Raw genomic sequence first — 17,664 nt, 5'->3', positions numbered from 1 at the left:
TATAGAACTTGAATCAAAGCTTGTTTACAAAGTTTGTAACTGTCTTTACACTCTCTTTAATATTCATATCGTCCTTTTTTTAAAATCTGCTTTTCTGTATGTAAACCTTATTCCTCCTTGACTAGGCACCTGGGCCTGGACCTTGTTCCCAGAAAAGAGTTTGAAATGGTGGATCCAGATCAGATCAGTGTATCAGAGCTGTACAAACTGGTATGTTCGCTGGGATTGTCAAACATTCATGCTGTTTTAACTCATACACTGTATTATTAAATGAAATGCAGTTAAATATTTCCCTGCAGCATGTATAAACTATATTTATAGGCATGAGTCACTGACTAGCACATTATGAGCTTTTGTACCGACTGTGTGCCTATTTGTCATTGCTCAGCCTGGTTTTACATATAGGAATGCGTTGTTGGATGTGTAGGGATGTGTGAATGTTCTGATTATCAAATCATCCATAAGAAGGTGACTCACAAGAGAGAGCGCAATTCAGCTGTCAGAGCTGCCTCTTGTGACCAGTTCTTTATGCTTTTCTTACCGCCATATTGAATGTGTCCCTTTTCTTGCATGCATGTGACTCTCACAACTGTGATTGTTCACTAGCAATGCAGAGATACAATGCAAAGTGACAGTCCCAGGTGAGGCTATGGGAAAGTACATACATATAAATGTTTTAGAATTATTTCTATCTTTTTTTAATAAATTACATACCTTAGTCTTGCTTGCCCTAAACCATGAGCAAGACAAAAAACATATTTCTATAAATAAATAATGGCTCAAATGTGTTATGGTTGTAGAGATGTGGGACCTCTGAACCTATACGCAAACAGAAAGACAGAGAGAGAAGACCAATTGAAGCAGATGCAAATTTGGAAATGCACTATTACAGCACAGATGTTATGAAATCTAATGTAATACTGCTGGAGACTGTTATCTAGCAGGGAGATCCTTTCTGATCAGTAACTGCAGCTCCATATGCTGATGAAAACATTCTCCAATTGCCCTGCAGCTTCACATTATCCCATTGCCTTGTTTCTCAGCTTTACACGCAGAATGTTTGCGCACTAAATGCTCTGTTCAGAAACAACAGCGGAGCAGTTCCTTGCCAAAGTGCCTCCTGATTCTGTCGATGAAAGTGAGCTTGTCTTTGGCAGGGCACAAGGCCTTGGCACCTCTTCAGGTATGGGAGTAGAGGAGTTCTTTTAGGCTGCTGTGCAGAGAGCAGTGTGTGTGGATGTGTGTGTGTTGAGATACTGGCTTTGTCCTCTTCCCTCCCACATGCTCACGTTTTGCCTCATGTGGGCTTCTCTCAGTGCTGCAGGAACAGTAGTGTAGCCACTCTGCAGCATACGTAGGTGAAATTTTGTCAGATGTGAGGCATCGACTGAGGCATCACTCTGGCAGTGTGCGTCTGAAGCTGCTATAATGTAAATAAGTTTAATGCTGTGTGGGATGTGTAAAGGCTGGATAGACTAATCTGACATATTTCTTTGACACTTACTCTTTGTTTTTATAGCACGTATCCAGCAGACACTGTGGTCAGCAAAGCACAAATCAGGTATTGTCATTTCATGAAATCATCCCACCTATCACACTCTACCTCTCTCTTGAACTCTTATTTCTCGTCTATTTTCCAAACACACTCTACCAGAAAAGTATCATGAATTCAGGGCATCACTGTTGCACTTTAAGCTCTTTACTATCGGTTGTCTATAATCCTGGTGATCCATGAGTTGCTTTCATGCGCCATAAAAATCTCACACCAATGCTGGGAGTGAGAGGACCGATTCCCACTGGGAACACATATGCCCCAATGTGCACACGAATGGACACTGTGAACAGTTTGTCCATTGAATATCATTTTTATGGAAGCATCAGTGTGTTGCATTTGTATCCAGTTATGGGCTTTAGTTTTTAAACCTTGAGCATCGTTTTGCATCAAGGCCAAACAGCTAGCCTGGCTCTTGCCTACAAATCTGCCCAAAAGTACCTTTAAGTCTGACTTATTAGCTTCATAAAATCTCAATGTCTTGCTTGCACAGTTTAGCTTTTGTACACATGAAAAAAAACATGATATAATCACTGAGGTACAGAGGTGCTTGTACTTGGATTTTTTTTTAACTTTTACACAAGCTCTAAAATACAGTATCTAACATTAAATAATTATGGTGGTTTTTTTCTTTTTTTAGCTAGTGGCTGTGTTTTGTTTTGTTAGCTACATTTGATAGATACAGCAGTTTTAGTCACAAGACAACAACCCCATGAAACCCTTGAAAAACATTGCATATACCAGATTCCATAATTTATTGATCCAATCATTTGGACATGCTTGCTTACGTTGCTCTAACTAGCACGTGCTTGCATGAGAATATAACCCCTCCGTAAAGCACATCAATGAATAATTTACTTGTTACGACACCTTCAAAGTTTTGCTAAATAAAAATCTTTTAAAGAATGGCAGGCATTTGCCTTACTTGCAGCGTGCACCTGACTTGTTCGTGATCATTTTCTTCTTCTTTCCCAGGGTGATAGCACGAGACAGCGTCATGGTGATGGATGCCGTGTTCCTGTGTCACACCATCTCTTCATCAATCTGAAGAGCTTTACCTACAACAGCATCAGCGAAGATGCAGATGTCTTCTTTTCTCTGTATGATACTCGCGAGGCCAAACAGATCAGGTACACTGAGGAATTTCAGAGCAGACCTACTGCACATACTTTACGTGTGTCTGATCCAAAAGACACATACACACGTCTACACACTATCACGGTCCAGCAGACTGACTTAGGCATGCTGTGATTGACAGTCACTCTGAAACTGTGAACTGGCCTCTTTTGCAGTGAGAAATTCATGGTGAAACTGAACAAAAATGGAGGACCAAAGAATCCAGAGAAAGCTGATCGTCTTTGTGCTCTCTTCACTGTAAGATATTTTACGTTGTGATGTATTCGCAATTAGCCTGTAATTAATGTGTTATTTGAATTGATTGTCACTTTTCTTTTTTCATCCCATTTCTCTGTAGGACCTAAGCAGTAAAGACTTGAAGAGAGACTTGTACATTGTTGCACATGTCATCAGAACTGGTAATTTGAGTAAGATGTCTTAAAGCATGTTGTTCTTGATTAGGATTCATCAGTCTTTCACCTCACTACATACTTTCTATTTTTTGTTTCCAGGTCGTATGCTGCTAAACGACTCAAAGAAAGGCCCGCCTCATGTTCAGTACCGACGGCCTTATGGCTGTGCTGTACTTGCCATGAGCGATGTTTTCCATACCATCACAGACCTCAAGGAGGAGAAAGACTTTGTGCTTAAAGTTTACACGTGAGTCTCCTACTGACGCTATTCTAGTACTTCCTTTGTTTAGGTATCTCTTATGAAAATGTACTTACTCTTACTATGCAGTAATACAGGAATGTACTGTGAAAATGTTCTGCATGACAACCTAGCACTTCACTGTTGATGCTTGGTGTGTTTTGATCAGAATGATAATGAAGTGTCCTCTGGAAAATCAATAGCTGTTCACCCTGGGCCTGAGATAGGGCACTTGGCATGTTGGGAAACTGGCTTCTTCTGTTAGACTTCAGCACAGAGAGCCACTCCTGTCGTCTGGCCAACACATTGGAGGAGAGAGAGAGAGCGAGGGAGGCAAAGACATTGAGAGCGACAAAAAGATAATTGAACAAAGTTAGAGGACAAAGCAAAATAACACCAAGCTCAGCATATTTTTCTGTCAGTCAACAGCTGAAATGTCCCCTTACTGCTGCTCTCACCGTCTCAGCGTCCGCTCTGGGTCAGAGGTCACACATGTGCTTTGTGCCATCTACATACGAATTCATATGAATTTTGTCTCGTGTTGTGTTTATAGGACAACCATGTAGCTCAGTGTCAGATAAAGATTTCTCAAGTAAAAAGCTGTTGTTTTTGTTTGATTTCTCTGCTGATCCGGAGAGTTCTTCCTTTTAAAAAGCAAGCAGTAATTCAGAGCTGAGCTGCTTTCAGACTGTCGGCTCCTATAACGCTCCAGTGTGTGCATTTCCTCATGCCTTTCCCAGGAGCCTTCGGGCCCACAGTAATGAAAAAGGCTGGTAGAGAGCTGGCTGTCGCGTTTGCTTAGTGTGTTGTGCATTTGGGCTAATGTGCTGCTTGAAAGCAACTCCCCCTGCTGCTACCTTTTCTCCAGGAGGAAATCGGCTCTGGGACTCATGCTGTTCATGTGGTCCCTATGCACACAATCCTGATCCCTCCATCTGGACCCACAAATGGGCGGGTTGTTAACGGCTGTACCTAACTCTCTTTCTCTCCAGATGTAACAATGAGAACGAGTGGTACCAGATACACGAGAACATCATCCGGAAGTCCAATACCAAGTACTCAGCCCCCAGCACCAACTATGGTAAATATGCTGTCTGTGAAGATCTCCTTCCTGTTTGATTTTTACATAGATGTTGGTGGATTTTATAATATAAACTAAAATGTAAGAGATGCAGTCATCATGCACTGGTATTTCGCCAAACAGTTAGTTTTGGTTGTAATTTGCCAAGATTTTCAGATTTACGTCTCAACAGCGATAATATGGAGATTGATGTAAAGTTATTTTTGATGATCAAAGCTTTGAAATGGATGCCAACATCTCTCTAGATTAGAACATAACAATTTTATTGCATCTATTTTGATAGACAATGGAAGAAAACAGCTATTCAGTGTAAATATATTGATGGAGACGATCACTATCTTGAACAATTAAAAAAACAGCAAATAGTATGAAAAAATGGATTGTGGCATCCAATTTTACAGCCAACATAGAACTCCCTTAAAGCGATACTCCGGAGTAGATTCAACCTGGGGTCATTTGAACCGTGATATCCAGCCAAGTAGCCCACCCACAGTTTTTTCGATATTGGCTGAACATCAGCTGAGTTACTGAGTTATCCCGAATAGCTTGTACAAGGGTTAATGGATCCTGGTCCTATCTCCACAATTACCACACTAAAGTATGTCTTGACACCAAACTTCTACAGTAGTACAAATATGGTCTGTACTCACAAAACGATGCATTTGGAAGTTTGAAAATAGTCCAGCAGCTTATTATTATCAACACAAGCCTGATAGCTTTTCTGCTGTTAAAGCTGCATCGACGTCACTTCTGGGAGCTGGGAGCTTCAAAGTAAGATGAGGGTTGATCTACTACTGTAGACAACAAAGCAAGGCTGCTCAATTTCTCCATTGATAAAATAATTTCACAACTCTACAACATAAAAATTCATAAAAAACCATATAGAATATTGCATATACTTTGTTGTCTACAGTAGTAGATCACCCTCATCTTACTTTGAAGCTCCCAGCTCCCAGAAGAGACGTCGACGCAGCTTTAGCAGCAGAGAAGCTATTAGGCTTGTGTTGATAATAATAATCTCCTGGACTATGTACAAACTTCAAAATGCATCGTTTTGTGAGTACAGACCATATTTGTACTACTGTAGAAGTTTGGTGTCATGGCATGTGATTTTAGTGTGGTAATTTTGGAGATACGGACCAGGTTGCATTAACCCTTGTACTAAGCTATTCGGGATAACTCAGTAACTCAGCTGATGTTCAGCCAATATCGAAAAAACTGCGGGTGGGCTACTTGGCTGGATGTCACGGTTCAAATGACCCCAGGTTGAGTCTACTCCGGAGTATCGCTTTAATACTGTACTCTTTTTGATAACCAAAAGGGGGCGCCCCGTCTGGTGGCAAAAAGAGGTCTGAACAAGTCTACCAGAAACTAATTTTACTCCATAACCTTACTTTATTTCCTCGACCAACATTTTTCTAATGAGTTTATGAGCTCAAGTTTTTTTAATTCCCCCCACTGGAGGATGAATAAAGTATTTTTTTATTCTATTCTATTCTATTCTATTCTATTCTATTCTATTCTATTCTATTCTATCAAGGGACTAGTTCAAGTTTCAAAGCTTCTTTGTTCAGCATGATTTTCCATTTATCTATTTATTTATTTATTTATCATGACCTGACCAGGGTGTATCCTGCCTCTTGCTCAGCGACAGTCGGGATTGGCTCCAGCCCCCCTGCGACCCTGAATTGGATTAAGTGGGTATAGAAAATATAAGGATGGATGGATAATTGGAGTAAGATTGCTGACAAAGCAAGGTGCTGAAACCCCTAGCAAAAAATACGGAATTACTACTGTGGAGGATGCTCGTTCAGCTTTTTTGTTAATAAGAAAAAGAGAATAATAATAACAAACTAAACACATGACATATAACTATTTGATTTAGTAGCTGAACACTGAACACTCTGGCTTTGTAAAACACACCTAAAATGTTTTAATAAAATGGATCTACTTTGATCAAGTAGAGGAAAAAAATGATGGAATCAAAAACAAAAAAGATTCAATTTAGTACTCTGTTGCACCTCCTCTGGATTTAATGTTAGCTTGAATTGTTTGAGGACTTTATAAATGAAAAACAATACTCTTCATCAATTAGATTCCAACTTTCTTGTAAAGTAGATAGATCAGCTTTGCGGGATGGAGCCTTATTTTGTAACATTTTTCTGTATTGCCACAAAAGATTTCCAGTCAGAGATCCAAACTGTTTGCTGGCTGTGTCATTGAGTTGATAAGTCTTACCTAAAGACCACTCCTTACTTTGTGGTAGGATGGATTAACTCAACTCAACTCAGTTGTTGAGGATTTATATCCTGAAAAATGGACCCAGCATCACCAAAACTTCCTTTTGATCTCCCCTGGTCCTTCATCTGACATCAACCCCATATCAAAAATTATTGTAGAAATGTGTTGCTTTTTTTCTGGCAGTCATGCTTGTATGTTTTATTTGACCAAACTAAAGTTTCAACATCATTTCCTTGCCCACTGCAGATTGGTGACTCATCACTGCTTCTCTTCAGCCCACTGCCCTTGTTTTCTTATGTTTAGGTGATAGATGTTAGTGATAGTTTACATTTGATTGTTGCGGATGTAAATCCCATTTTTTTTCTGCTGGTTTCTTACAGTTTGGTCATTAACATTGACTACTGTTGCCACCAGATTTGTTTTTCATTGCTTTTGCTGTATATTTTCTATTTTGCCTGATGTCCTCATTGCTTAATCAGTAATTTCCCCTTTTACAATTCTCCCTATTTTTCACATTTGCTCCAAATTTAAACCCCCAGATTGAGAAAAACCAACATCTTTTGCAACACTTCAAGTTAAATTACCCTCCTTAAGGGGTTTTATAATCCTTTCCATTGTTTCCTGTCAATCAGCCAGGTGCAACAGCTCCTAAGATCTGCAAACTCTCTCTTTTAACTACACATTCATTTTCATATTTAGACTTGTGCAGGTATTTCTTTTCCTTTTTCCTCATGATTGAATGATTCCATAGTGTTTTCACCTACTTAATATGAAAAAAACCCCTCCAGTTTACAACAATTTTATAAAAAGTGTTTTAGGGATGTTTAACAAAGTCAGAATGTTCAACTATTAAGTAAAACTGTTTTGTTTCTGTTTTTGATTTATCCATCTGTTTTCTACACCTAGCTAAATCCAGTTCAGAGTTGTGTAGAGGGGACTGTAGCCTATCTGAAGCTCAGCTATTTTGCCTCTGATTGAAAAGTAGCGTACACCCTAAACAGATCGCCAGTCCATCGCAGGGCCAAGACAAATAACAATGCACAATCTCTGCAAGGGTCAATTAACCTAACTTGCATGTTTCTGGACTGTGGGAGGAAGCCAGAGTAGCTGGAGAGAACCCACACGTGCACTGGGAGTACATGCAAACTCCACACAAGGGGCTTTGAACCAGATACTTTTTTGTGTGTGGCAACAGTGCTAACCACCACACCATCCTGCAGCCCATGTTTTTAATCGTACTGTTACTCAATGACAGTACAATTTTAAAATGACCACATGGGTATGGCTTGCTTGGAGAAGGAAGCCTCTTGTCTCATAAAAGAACATGGCAGTACAGTTTGGGGTTACAATCCACAAGACTTCTGGAACAATGTTCTTTGAACAGATGAGACCTTTTTTTTTTTTCACAATTTATTTTTGACCAATTGATCAATCAACTAATAGCTTCTGCTATTCCAAAAAAGAAAAAACATTTCTCAAAAAAGATTTAAAGTTGCTATAATTCCCTGCATTGTCTCAACAAAGATTGTCTTCATATTTTGATTTGATTTATAATGCTTTTACTAAAGTGGTGAACGCTATCACAGCCAGCATCCTCCTCACCACTACATGTCAATTTAAAAAAAGCACCTGATGGAGGAAATGCATTATAGCTGAATGCTACACTAAATCGATGTCTCATACAATAAGATAAAATTGCTTTGTGTCCTCGATGTGAATAAAAAGAAAGAAATCTTTGTGTGAAATATTAAAAACAGTACCCACTATTATGGTGAACTTTACAGCTGCTTTTTATGAACACGTCATGGGTTTAATTATGAATCATGCCTGACAAAAAGTTCTCACTCGATTTGCGCAGAACTCATGTATTTCCTTGTTTTTTTAGTGCGATTCCACATAACAATTCTCTTCATCCACTCTCCTGTCGGTCTTCTCTGCCCCCACATTCTGACTAATGTCCTTTAAATACCCCTTCTGTCCCTCCCTTCTCCTATCGCCCATCTTGTTTGTCCCTGTTTTCTTTCTTTCTTTCACATCTCCTTTCTATCAACAATCCTACACCTCTGTATTTGTCCCATCCACCCATCCCGTTTACACACACCCAAATGTGCCCATCACCCTGTTGCCATTGCCACCAGGCCTCATCATTTCCCTGCAGCTGCTGCGAGGTGAGCTGGAGCAGATCAGACGGGAGAACCAGGCTGTGTTCAACAGGGCCTTGGCACTCACACGGAAACTGGGTTTCCCAGATGTCATCCTGCCAGGTAAAGAGGCAAAGAGCAGTGGGAGGTTATGGGTACAGAGAGGAGAGGGAGACCAGAGGTCAGATTGCTTGAGGAATGAAAAGAGGTCACAGATCATGGTAATGAGAATGCAGATAAAGGAGGAGAGGGATAGGACAGGAAGGATATAAGACGGGGATTAAATAAAAAATAACAGCAGCAAATGGAGAGATGTAGGAGAGGGAAGCGTGGAATGGGGTGATGAGGAAACAGTTACATATCAGTTGATTGGTAAAGTACATTTACCCCAGCTCTTTACAGAATAAAAACACATTTTCGTACCTGTCATGGAGCACAAATAACTTTTTTCTTTACTGAGAGACTGGTACTTTGAAGACTGATTTTCTTATACTTCTTCCCTGCATGAGATCTGCATGTAGGTCAGGTGCTTAGCAAATTTATGGAGAGCAGAGGTCTTCAAAGATGACTCAAAGACAGGGAAGGGGAGAGGTGTGTGTTTATTTCAAAATATTTCATCAGCTGACATTGCAGTGCTTTGTTTCTACTGAGAATCCATAACCCTCTCCTCCCCACTCTGGCTCTTCTCCAGATAGCCTGAAATACCTCCCAATAACACTCCTTGTGAGTCATCTGTCCCAAAGGAAAACACTCGGATATAAATAACTATAATCTGATTTTATAAATAACTAAAATGTCTTCCTCCATTGTTGCCACTGATATTTATTCCATAAACACTGACCTCACAAAAGGTGCTGAGGCAGTCATGAGCTCCTCCAGTGTATTTCAACTCAGCAGGGCCATTTTGAATTGAAAAGAACAGTGACATACAGTGTAACCCACAAAGATGCTTAATATATGTTGACCACTCAGAGTTCATCTGTGGAGCAGAGGCTGACGTAGTTTCTGAACATCGCCAGGACAGGAGACATGTTTGTTTTCCTTCCTCCATACTTCCCAGTTAATTTCATTTTTAACGGAGGGGTTTTAAGGGCATGTCGATTTTTAAAGTAGCTAACACTGCAGCTTTCCCTGCCACCCCCTTTACTTAAAGTTCCTCCCTGTTTAATTATCCTAGGTGACATACGCAATGACCTGTATCTGACCATTGAGCGAGGAGAATTTGAGAGGGGTGGCAAGAGCGTCCAGAAGAACATTGAAGTCACGCTCTATGTGCTCTACGCTGATGGGGACACGCTCAAAGTATGACACATTTACACATCAATAATTATGTGCCATATCATCAGTATTTGAATGAGGATGTTAAGGATGAGTGCAGCCTTCTTATAAACCCTCTTTTTCTTTTCTTTTCTTTTCTTTTCTTTTCTTTTCTTTTCTTTTCTTTTCTTTTCTTTTCTTGTCTTTTCCTTTTTTTTTTTTTTTTAGGACTGCATCAGTTTGGGCAGCGGGGAGCCGAACACCTCTGAGTATCGCTCATTTGTCCTGTATCACAACAACAGTCCTCGCTGGAGTGAGATGGTCAAGCTGCCCATTCCCATAGATCGCTTCAGAGGGTCCCATCTACGCTTTGAGTTCAGACACTGCTCTAGTGAGTCAGCGCTGCAGCTCAGTGGCAGTCACACCCTCAGCACACAAGTCTCTCCAGACAAATTCCATCACACTCACAGCTATCCAAGCATGTGTGGTTTGTGCTGTGTAGATGCTTATATGATGGATGATGTTTATGATGTGCTTCCTTTCAGCTAAAGACAAAGGTGAGAAAAAACTGTTTGGCTTTGCCTTCACTCCTCTTATGAGAGAGGATGGGACCACTCTTTCAGATGAGATCCACGAGCTGTATGTGTACAAGGTATGGCACGGTTAAACGTTCAATAAATATGTGACATCTTATAGCAACTGTGGAAACTGTTGCATTGAGTTCTCTGTTTTTTTTTTAATACAAATTATTTTCATTAAAAAAAAAGGAAGACAAATTGATACTAGTACGCTGCTTATTAGGGAACTGTCCCCTAAATACCTCACAAATGTTTCGGAAGTTTCGGTGTAATCCCAAACGTGGCTGAGTGTTTTTCTTTTGTTTGCTTGTTTTTGCTCTCCGCAATATGAGCTGAGCAGCCCTGGGTGACTGATGCAAAAATATCTTCAATCAGATTGCCCACAAGTGATTTTCTGTCTTACTGTAATTTGTTTCTATCTTTCACCATTCTGGTTGCTATGCTCTGCAAAAAGAGAATGCTCACAAACACGGAAAAGGTGTTATCATGCTAGAGTATATTTGTTTCAACTCCAGGTGATGTATCCAGGTTTTTCAGGTCACATTTAAAGGTGAAACATCAGATCCTGGAGGCTAAGCTGGAAAACACAAGCAAAAAATGTTTATGAGAGCACCACACAACCAAGATACTAATCTCCATTTAGCTGTTGCCACTCAAAGACTTCTAACATGAAATAACTACACACAGAGTGCCAAATATATTTATTTAACACAATAAATATTATATTTTGTGTCCTTTGCAGAGAACAGGGAAGAGCCGATCAAATGTTTCTTTTCTTCCAGACCAGTTACAGCTCTGAAAACATCCCTTTGGTGTTTGATTGGACTTCTTAATCCAAACCTTAATTCATCCGCTCTTAATATTCCTATGTCCTTGCTCTAGTGTGATGAAAATGCCACCTTCAGTAACCAGGGTTTATACCTGAGCCTTCCCTGCTGTAAGGAGGATTTCAACAGCTGCCCCAATCTGCCGGCCAACCTGCCCTTCCAGCGAAGCCCCAAAGAAACCTTCTGGGTCTCCACCATACTTTGCTCCACCAAACTCACACAAAATGGTGACCTAACTCCTTACGTACCAGCCCCTCTTTATAGACTTGTGTTTGATTCGATTCAGCTAAGTTTGATGTTATTCTGTTTTCAGTGGACCTTCTGGCTCTCCTGAACTGGAAGGCCCATCCAGACAGGGTGTTGGACATCCTCGGTCGACTTCGTCAAATCAGTGGAGAGGAGATTGTGAAGGTCAGTATCACTGTTACAATACATTTCATTGTGGAATCCATCCATCCATATTTATCTTCAAAAAGAATGAAAGATCTTTTATTACAGCATTTAGTTTTAAAGAGAAAATACATTTTCAGTTTTCTAAAATACTTAAAAGTGTTGAAATGATTGCTTTTATTAGTATATTCTGATTATATATTGGTTACCTAGGAATTATATCAACATTATGATTAGGTATAAAGTGGTTAACAGCAAGATATTTTTCCCAGGTTATTATTCACAATGCATATGGGCTTTTCTTAATTTGTATTTAGATGAGTGGGCTATCCATTTTTCTATTTCCCTTGATTCTATTTTTGTCACATTTGAGGTATTTCATGCTGTTCTGAGGTTTGTTCTTTGTATCCCTTACAGTTCCTGCGAGATGTCCTGGATACGCTCTTCTGTCTTTTAGATGACAACACTGATAAATATGGGCCGCTGGTTTTCCAGTCTCTGGTAGGAACATTAAAGGAGCTCGTTGGCACTTGAATGAAGTGTTGTGACCTTTAAACAGTAGAAAGAAGCATAACACAAACATTTGTGTGCTCAGGTTTTCATCATTAACCTGCTCAGGGACAGCCGTTTCTACCACTTCAGACCTGTCATTGACTCCTACATCCAAAACCACTTTGCTGGCGCTTTGGCATACAAGTATGACAATATCTACCAATTCTTACAACCTACAGTAGCTTATTTGGAACATATTACTATATGAGATGCCTGCAAACTTTCTTGATTTCCACCAATTTGCCTGCAGAGAGCTGATTCGATGTCTGAAGTGGTACATGGACCGTTCCGCTGAGGTCGTACGTCAGGATCACATACAGGAAGCAATGAGGGTAAAGTATCATGTTCACTTTTTTCTGATTCCATCCTGGCTCCTTCAGCAGGGATTAATTAGCACGGCACGAGGAAACAGTCAAACAGAAACAGAGCTGATAAGAAGTAACTCGACACTCTATGAGGACTCGGAAAGTGAATTCCATGCTGAGAGAAAAACTGATGAAAGGAAATTATCGAAAACCTCTGCAGATATTGATGTGTGGAGTTCAGCATTCTGTGTGGTCTTTCCTTTGTGATGAGATAAGGGAAAAAGATACTCTGTTACATTGTCTGATCGGAAGCATTTCTTTCACAGATTGATTTTTAACCTTAAACAGATTAGGTGCTCAATTCTGCTTCAATTATGTGATGTGTTGATTAGCTGATTGTATGTCTCCATCTGCTTCTTTCCACCTCAGGCACTGGAGTACCTGTTCAAGTTCATCGTCCAGTCTCGTATCCTCTACTCGAGAGCCACCTGTGGGATGGAGGAGGAGCAATTCAGAGCGAGCATCCAGGAGCTCTTCCAGTCGATCCGTTTTGTTCTGAGTCTGGACAGCCGCAGCTCAGAGAATCTGGTGTTTACGCAGGTCAGACAGTTCATACATCATAACAAACTTTTTACGTGTCCACTGTCCAGAAAATACTGTATGTCAGCTGTTCTGCGGTATTATTTATAATCTATCATTTTTTAATATTTTCATTATTTCCCTTTTATTAAATGTTCACAGCTCAATTATTTTTTTCCCATTTACTTGTCTTTGGTATTATTGTTGCTATTTTCTCACCCTGTATATTCTGTTGTTGATGCTTCAATTCCTTAAAATCCCTGCTGCCCCTTCCATGGCTTGATCTTGGACAGTTTAGGGGTGTGATCAGCTGCATGCCTTTCTGTGGTCATGTCTCTGGGCTCTCGTCCTTTTCAGTGAGTCACAGCACCCCCCTGTGTTGGTTCCACGATGCAGCAGATGCGGTGCAACCATCAGCCTGCTCAAAAAGGATGATGCATTTTTAATGTCTGACATCCGATATGCACCGACAAGTTTAGTTTTGGCTGCTCATTTAAGACTTAAAATGGAAAAACAAAGGTTATGGCTATTTAAAGAGATAAACTTTGATCTATATTCACATTTTTTCCTGCACCTACTGGAAGGTTAATTTATCTTTGTGGAAAAGGACAATTTAACGATCTTTAGTCTGTCAGTTTCTGATGCTTTTATATGTGTGCTTTTAAAGTGCTTCTGTATGTCCTTTTTTCCCTCCTTAAGGCTGCACTGTTAAACAGCTTCCCCGATATCTTTGATGAGCTGCTGCAGATGTTCACTGTCCAGGAGGTAGCCGAATATGTCAGGGGTACCCTAGGGAGCATGCCCAGCACAGTGGACATTGGTCAATCCATGGATGTGGTCAAACTGCAATCCATAGCTCGTACAGTTGAGAGCCGCCTCTTCTTTTTCCCTGGTAAGACAAATGTAAAGGTTTTGGAAATGTTTTCTTTCTCTATAGATAACAAGACTAGGTTTAGTTATTTTACTATACAAGACATTTAGATCTAAAGTGAACACAGTGCAAATTCTGGTGTCATCTTCACCTGGTTCCTTCCTTTTTTCTCTTTCTATTTCTTTCCAAAGAGTCCCGCAGTATATTGCTGCCTGTAGTTCTGCATCACATCCATCTGCATCTGCGCCAGCAGAGGGAGCTGCTCATTTGTTCTGGGATCCTGAGCAGCATCTTTTCCATAATCAAGACAAGTGCCATGGTATATGCTCTATACTAGTAATCAATGCATATGACTAACAAGACTTTTATCTCTCTGAGAGCTGACACGAGTGGGATATTGCAACATCAAATTCCTCTTTTATATCAGATAGCTCACATAACTTCATGTGTAGCGTTCCAACCCTCCCTTTTCACTTGCTGTTGCTTTTCAGGAGTCATCTGTTCAAGAGGAGGTGGAGATGATGGTGGAGAGCCTACTTGATGTGCTGCTGCAGACTCTGCTGTCCATCATTAGCAAATCTCATTCTGTGGAGACATCCAGGGGACAACGCTGTCCCCAGTGTACTGCTGAGATAACGGTAACCTTCCAATCAAAATGTCTATGTGAAGGAAAATAAGAATAAGCGATTTTAGTTATGGTTTTGAGTTGATTTACTTCTCTGTTTATGTTTGTCCATACTTGCCTTTTTTTTCTTTGCAGGGGGAGTATGTTTCTTGCCTTCTTTCTCTGCTACGACAGATGACAGAGATCCACTTTCACCATCTACTCAACAGTTTCCACAGCAAGGAGGAACTCAAGGTGGGAGTCTCAGAAATGATTTAGCTGTGGGCTGTTTACTACATACCTGGACTGCACAAATGTTAACATGATTCTCTGCAGGAGTTCCTGTTGAAGATTTTCTGTGTGTTTCGTAACCTGATGAAACTGACCATCTTTCCCCGAGACTGGAGTGTCATGCGGCTTCTGACTAGTCAGTGAGTCTGCTTTTCCATTTCTGTCATTGAGCCTTTGTCCTAGAGAGGGTAAGAGAATACAACCAGCTATTAGATCAGGCACTCTTCAGATAATCCCACTCTGAAGGTGACACCTGTGTTGCCAATTTTTTTAATCTATTTTTGGCACATAGCGCCTTTCGTAAGCTGAAAGTGCAATGTTTGCTTTCTGCAGCATCATCGTTGTGACAACACAGTTTCTGTCTCCGGCACTGCACAAGAACTTCTCAGAGGCAGATTTTGATTTCAAGGTGGGTGAGTGGGCGGCGGCAAGCATGTAGGAAGATCGCTGCTGCATACAGTCTCAAAATATTTTGTGTTTTTTTTTTGTTGATTGCATCTATGAAACTTCCATAACTGAAATGTCACTTGAAATGCCATTCAGTTTAGCATTCATTTGCTTTTGTCGACGTGTGTCTCTGTCAGGTGTGGAACTCCTTTTTCAGTCTCACTGTCCTGTACATCAACCAACCCAGCCTGCAGCTGGAGGCGCTTGGCCCCGCAAAGAGAAAGAAAGTCCTTGACAAGTAAGAAGCTTCTGTGTATTTATTATGTGCATTTTCTCAGTTGATATGTTGATTATTTATCTGACTTGCCACTTTTATTCTCTTTCTGTCATTTCTTTTTTTTCAAGGTATGGAGATATGAGAGTAGTTATGGCATATGAGCTCTTCAGCATGTGGCAAAAATTAGGTGCGTCATCCCCGTCACCCCCCCCCAACACACGCATATTGTACACACATTGCCGTGAAGCACCTGCAACATTTTCACGAAGTCATACAAACTAAGGTGTCTGTCCGTATGACTCTGTGTAATCCAGGAGACAACAAGCCCCACTTCATCCCAGGAATGATGGGTCCCTTTCTTGGTGTCACCCTGGTGCCTCAGAATGAAGTTCGAAATATCATGATCCCAATTTTTCATGACATGATGGACTGGGAGCAGAGGAAAAATGGCAACTTCAAACAGGTCCCTTTAAAAGTCTTGTGCTATGACATGCAGATTGTGTGCTGCTCGAATGAACAGCTCCTTGTCACATAACACACATTTAGCTGAATGTGTTTGTGTATATGTAGGTGGAAGCAGAGCTGATGGATAAGTTGGACAGCATGGTGTCAGATGGGAAAGGCGATGATAATCACAGAGAGCTCTTCAGCCTGTTGTAAGCAGCAAACATGCGTTTAGTGAGCTGTTTCAGTGATAGTCAGAATAATTCTGCCGTTTTAGTATTTCCCACTAAAACATTTCTCTGCTGTCTCGCTATCACACCTCAGGACACAGCTGTTTGGTCCCTATCCAAGGTGAGTAGTAATGTCTTCACATTCTAAAAGAACAAATGAAAGATACTGCAATTTGTATGTATTTATTCCCTGTTCTCATAACATTTACTTAACATGTATTTTCTGTACAGCTTGCTGGAGAAGATTGAGCAGGAGACCTGGAGAGAAACCGGAATCTCATTCGTCACATCAGTCACAAGACTTGTTGAACGATTGCTTGATTACAGGTATGCCAAAGTCAAGTTGCACATCCTGACACTGTTGGTTTATATCTGTTAACTGTAGAACAATAATATAATGTGCTCTTGTGTGTAGGGACTGCATGAAAGGAGATGAGATGGAGAACAAGAAAATCGGTGGTACCGTGAACCTCATGGTGAGACTTTCATGACACTCTTTAGTCTGAACACATTCATGTTTATTTTCACAAGTGGAATTTTAGAACATTCTTGTTTTTTTTTTTTAAATGCAACTCAAGAACTTCTACAAATCGGAGGTGAACAAGGAGGACATGTACATCCGTTACATCCACAAACTGTGTGACCTTCATCTGCAAGCAGAGGACTTTACAGGTACCTGAGATACAATATGGATATTTTTTTGTAATCTGCGAGGCTTCAGGTTGCTCGCAAATGCAGCATTGTTTTTTTATGCCCCAACTCAACTGAGATTTCAAGGGAGCTCAAGCAATACTAAATGGTATTGCTAAATATAAAGGAGACTGATTGGTCAGAGAGAATCCTCAAATGTGGGCATAAAACAGTGTCTTTGCAGCAGCAAAGAGACAGTCTGCAGAAGAGATGAGTTGAGCCATGCTATGCAGTACAAAAAAAATCAGAAAACAAATAGAAAAACATCTGTTTCTTATTTGGTGGGTGCACAAGTCCTCTCACTGGTATTTACCAGTAGAGAAAGAGAAGAAAAATCTGAGTAAATGCAAAGAGAAAACAAAAGTTGTAAAACTTGAACAGCTTTGTTTTGTACTGTGCAGAGTTTATTATTATTTGACAAAACAGAAGAATACTGCGTGGCTTTGTTGTCAAAGTAAGCACAGCGATAAAGATAAATGATGATAGGTTGTATCATTTTCAAAATTGTGGATTATTATTAGCCTGCGAGCTTTTATACCTTCCACAGTAAGTATAATTCAGCCCACACCATTTTAGGTCCAATATAGTCTTAGTCACACT

General features: G+C 40.3%; 1 protein-coding gene across 5 annotated transcripts in view; it reads left to right on the top strand.

The window, feature by feature from the left end:
- The window catches only part of LOC142389717 (dedicator of cytokinesis protein 3-like), a 51,136-nt gene that overhangs the window by 19,066 nt on the left and 14,406 nt on the right, over positions 1-17,664 (top strand). For all 5 annotated transcript variants that reach the window (XM_075474707.1, XM_075474705.1, XM_075474704.1 and 2 more), the window contains 31 exons: positions 126-210; positions 1,520-1,561; positions 2,528-2,682; positions 2,845-2,926; positions 3,027-3,087; positions 3,181-3,328; positions 4,312-4,400; positions 8,780-8,905; positions 9,960-10,084; positions 10,268-10,430; positions 10,585-10,691; positions 11,500-11,671; positions 11,758-11,855; positions 12,252-12,335; positions 12,430-12,530; positions 12,637-12,718; positions 13,121-13,291; positions 13,970-14,162; positions 14,333-14,460; positions 14,633-14,779; positions 14,902-15,000; positions 15,082-15,176; positions 15,370-15,445; positions 15,621-15,721; positions 15,829-15,887; positions 16,015-16,163; positions 16,271-16,356; positions 16,469-16,495; positions 16,606-16,701; positions 16,790-16,850; positions 16,953-17,046. In XM_075474707.1, coding sequence (XP_075330822.1) covers positions 126-210; positions 1,520-1,561; positions 2,528-2,682; positions 2,845-2,926; positions 3,027-3,087; positions 3,181-3,328; positions 4,312-4,400; positions 8,780-8,905; positions 9,960-10,084; positions 10,268-10,430; positions 10,585-10,691; positions 11,500-11,671; positions 11,758-11,855; positions 12,252-12,335; positions 12,430-12,530; positions 12,637-12,718; positions 13,121-13,291; positions 13,970-14,162; positions 14,333-14,460; positions 14,633-14,779; positions 14,902-15,000; positions 15,082-15,176; positions 15,370-15,445; positions 15,621-15,721; positions 15,829-15,887; positions 16,015-16,163; positions 16,271-16,356; positions 16,469-16,495; positions 16,606-16,701; positions 16,790-16,850; positions 16,953-17,046 — 3,302 coding nt within the window. The remainder of the gene's footprint in view (positions 1-125; positions 211-1,519; positions 1,562-2,527; positions 2,683-2,844; positions 2,927-3,026; positions 3,088-3,180; positions 3,329-4,311; positions 4,401-8,779; positions 8,906-9,959; positions 10,085-10,267; positions 10,431-10,584; positions 10,692-11,499; positions 11,672-11,757; positions 11,856-12,251; positions 12,336-12,429; positions 12,531-12,636; positions 12,719-13,120; positions 13,292-13,969; positions 14,163-14,332; positions 14,461-14,632; positions 14,780-14,901; positions 15,001-15,081; positions 15,177-15,369; positions 15,446-15,620; positions 15,722-15,828; positions 15,888-16,014; positions 16,164-16,270; positions 16,357-16,468; positions 16,496-16,605; positions 16,702-16,789; positions 16,851-16,952; positions 17,047-17,664) is intronic.

The sequence above is a fragment of the Odontesthes bonariensis genome, chromosome 10 (genome assembly GCF_027942865.1).
Source record: "Odontesthes bonariensis isolate fOdoBon6 chromosome 10, fOdoBon6.hap1, whole genome shotgun sequence".
Lineage (NCBI taxonomy): Eukaryota > Metazoa > Chordata > Actinopteri > Atheriniformes > Atherinopsidae > Odontesthes > Odontesthes bonariensis.
Note: the sequence above shows the minus strand (reverse complement) of the source record. Positions and strands in the feature narration are given on the sequence as shown.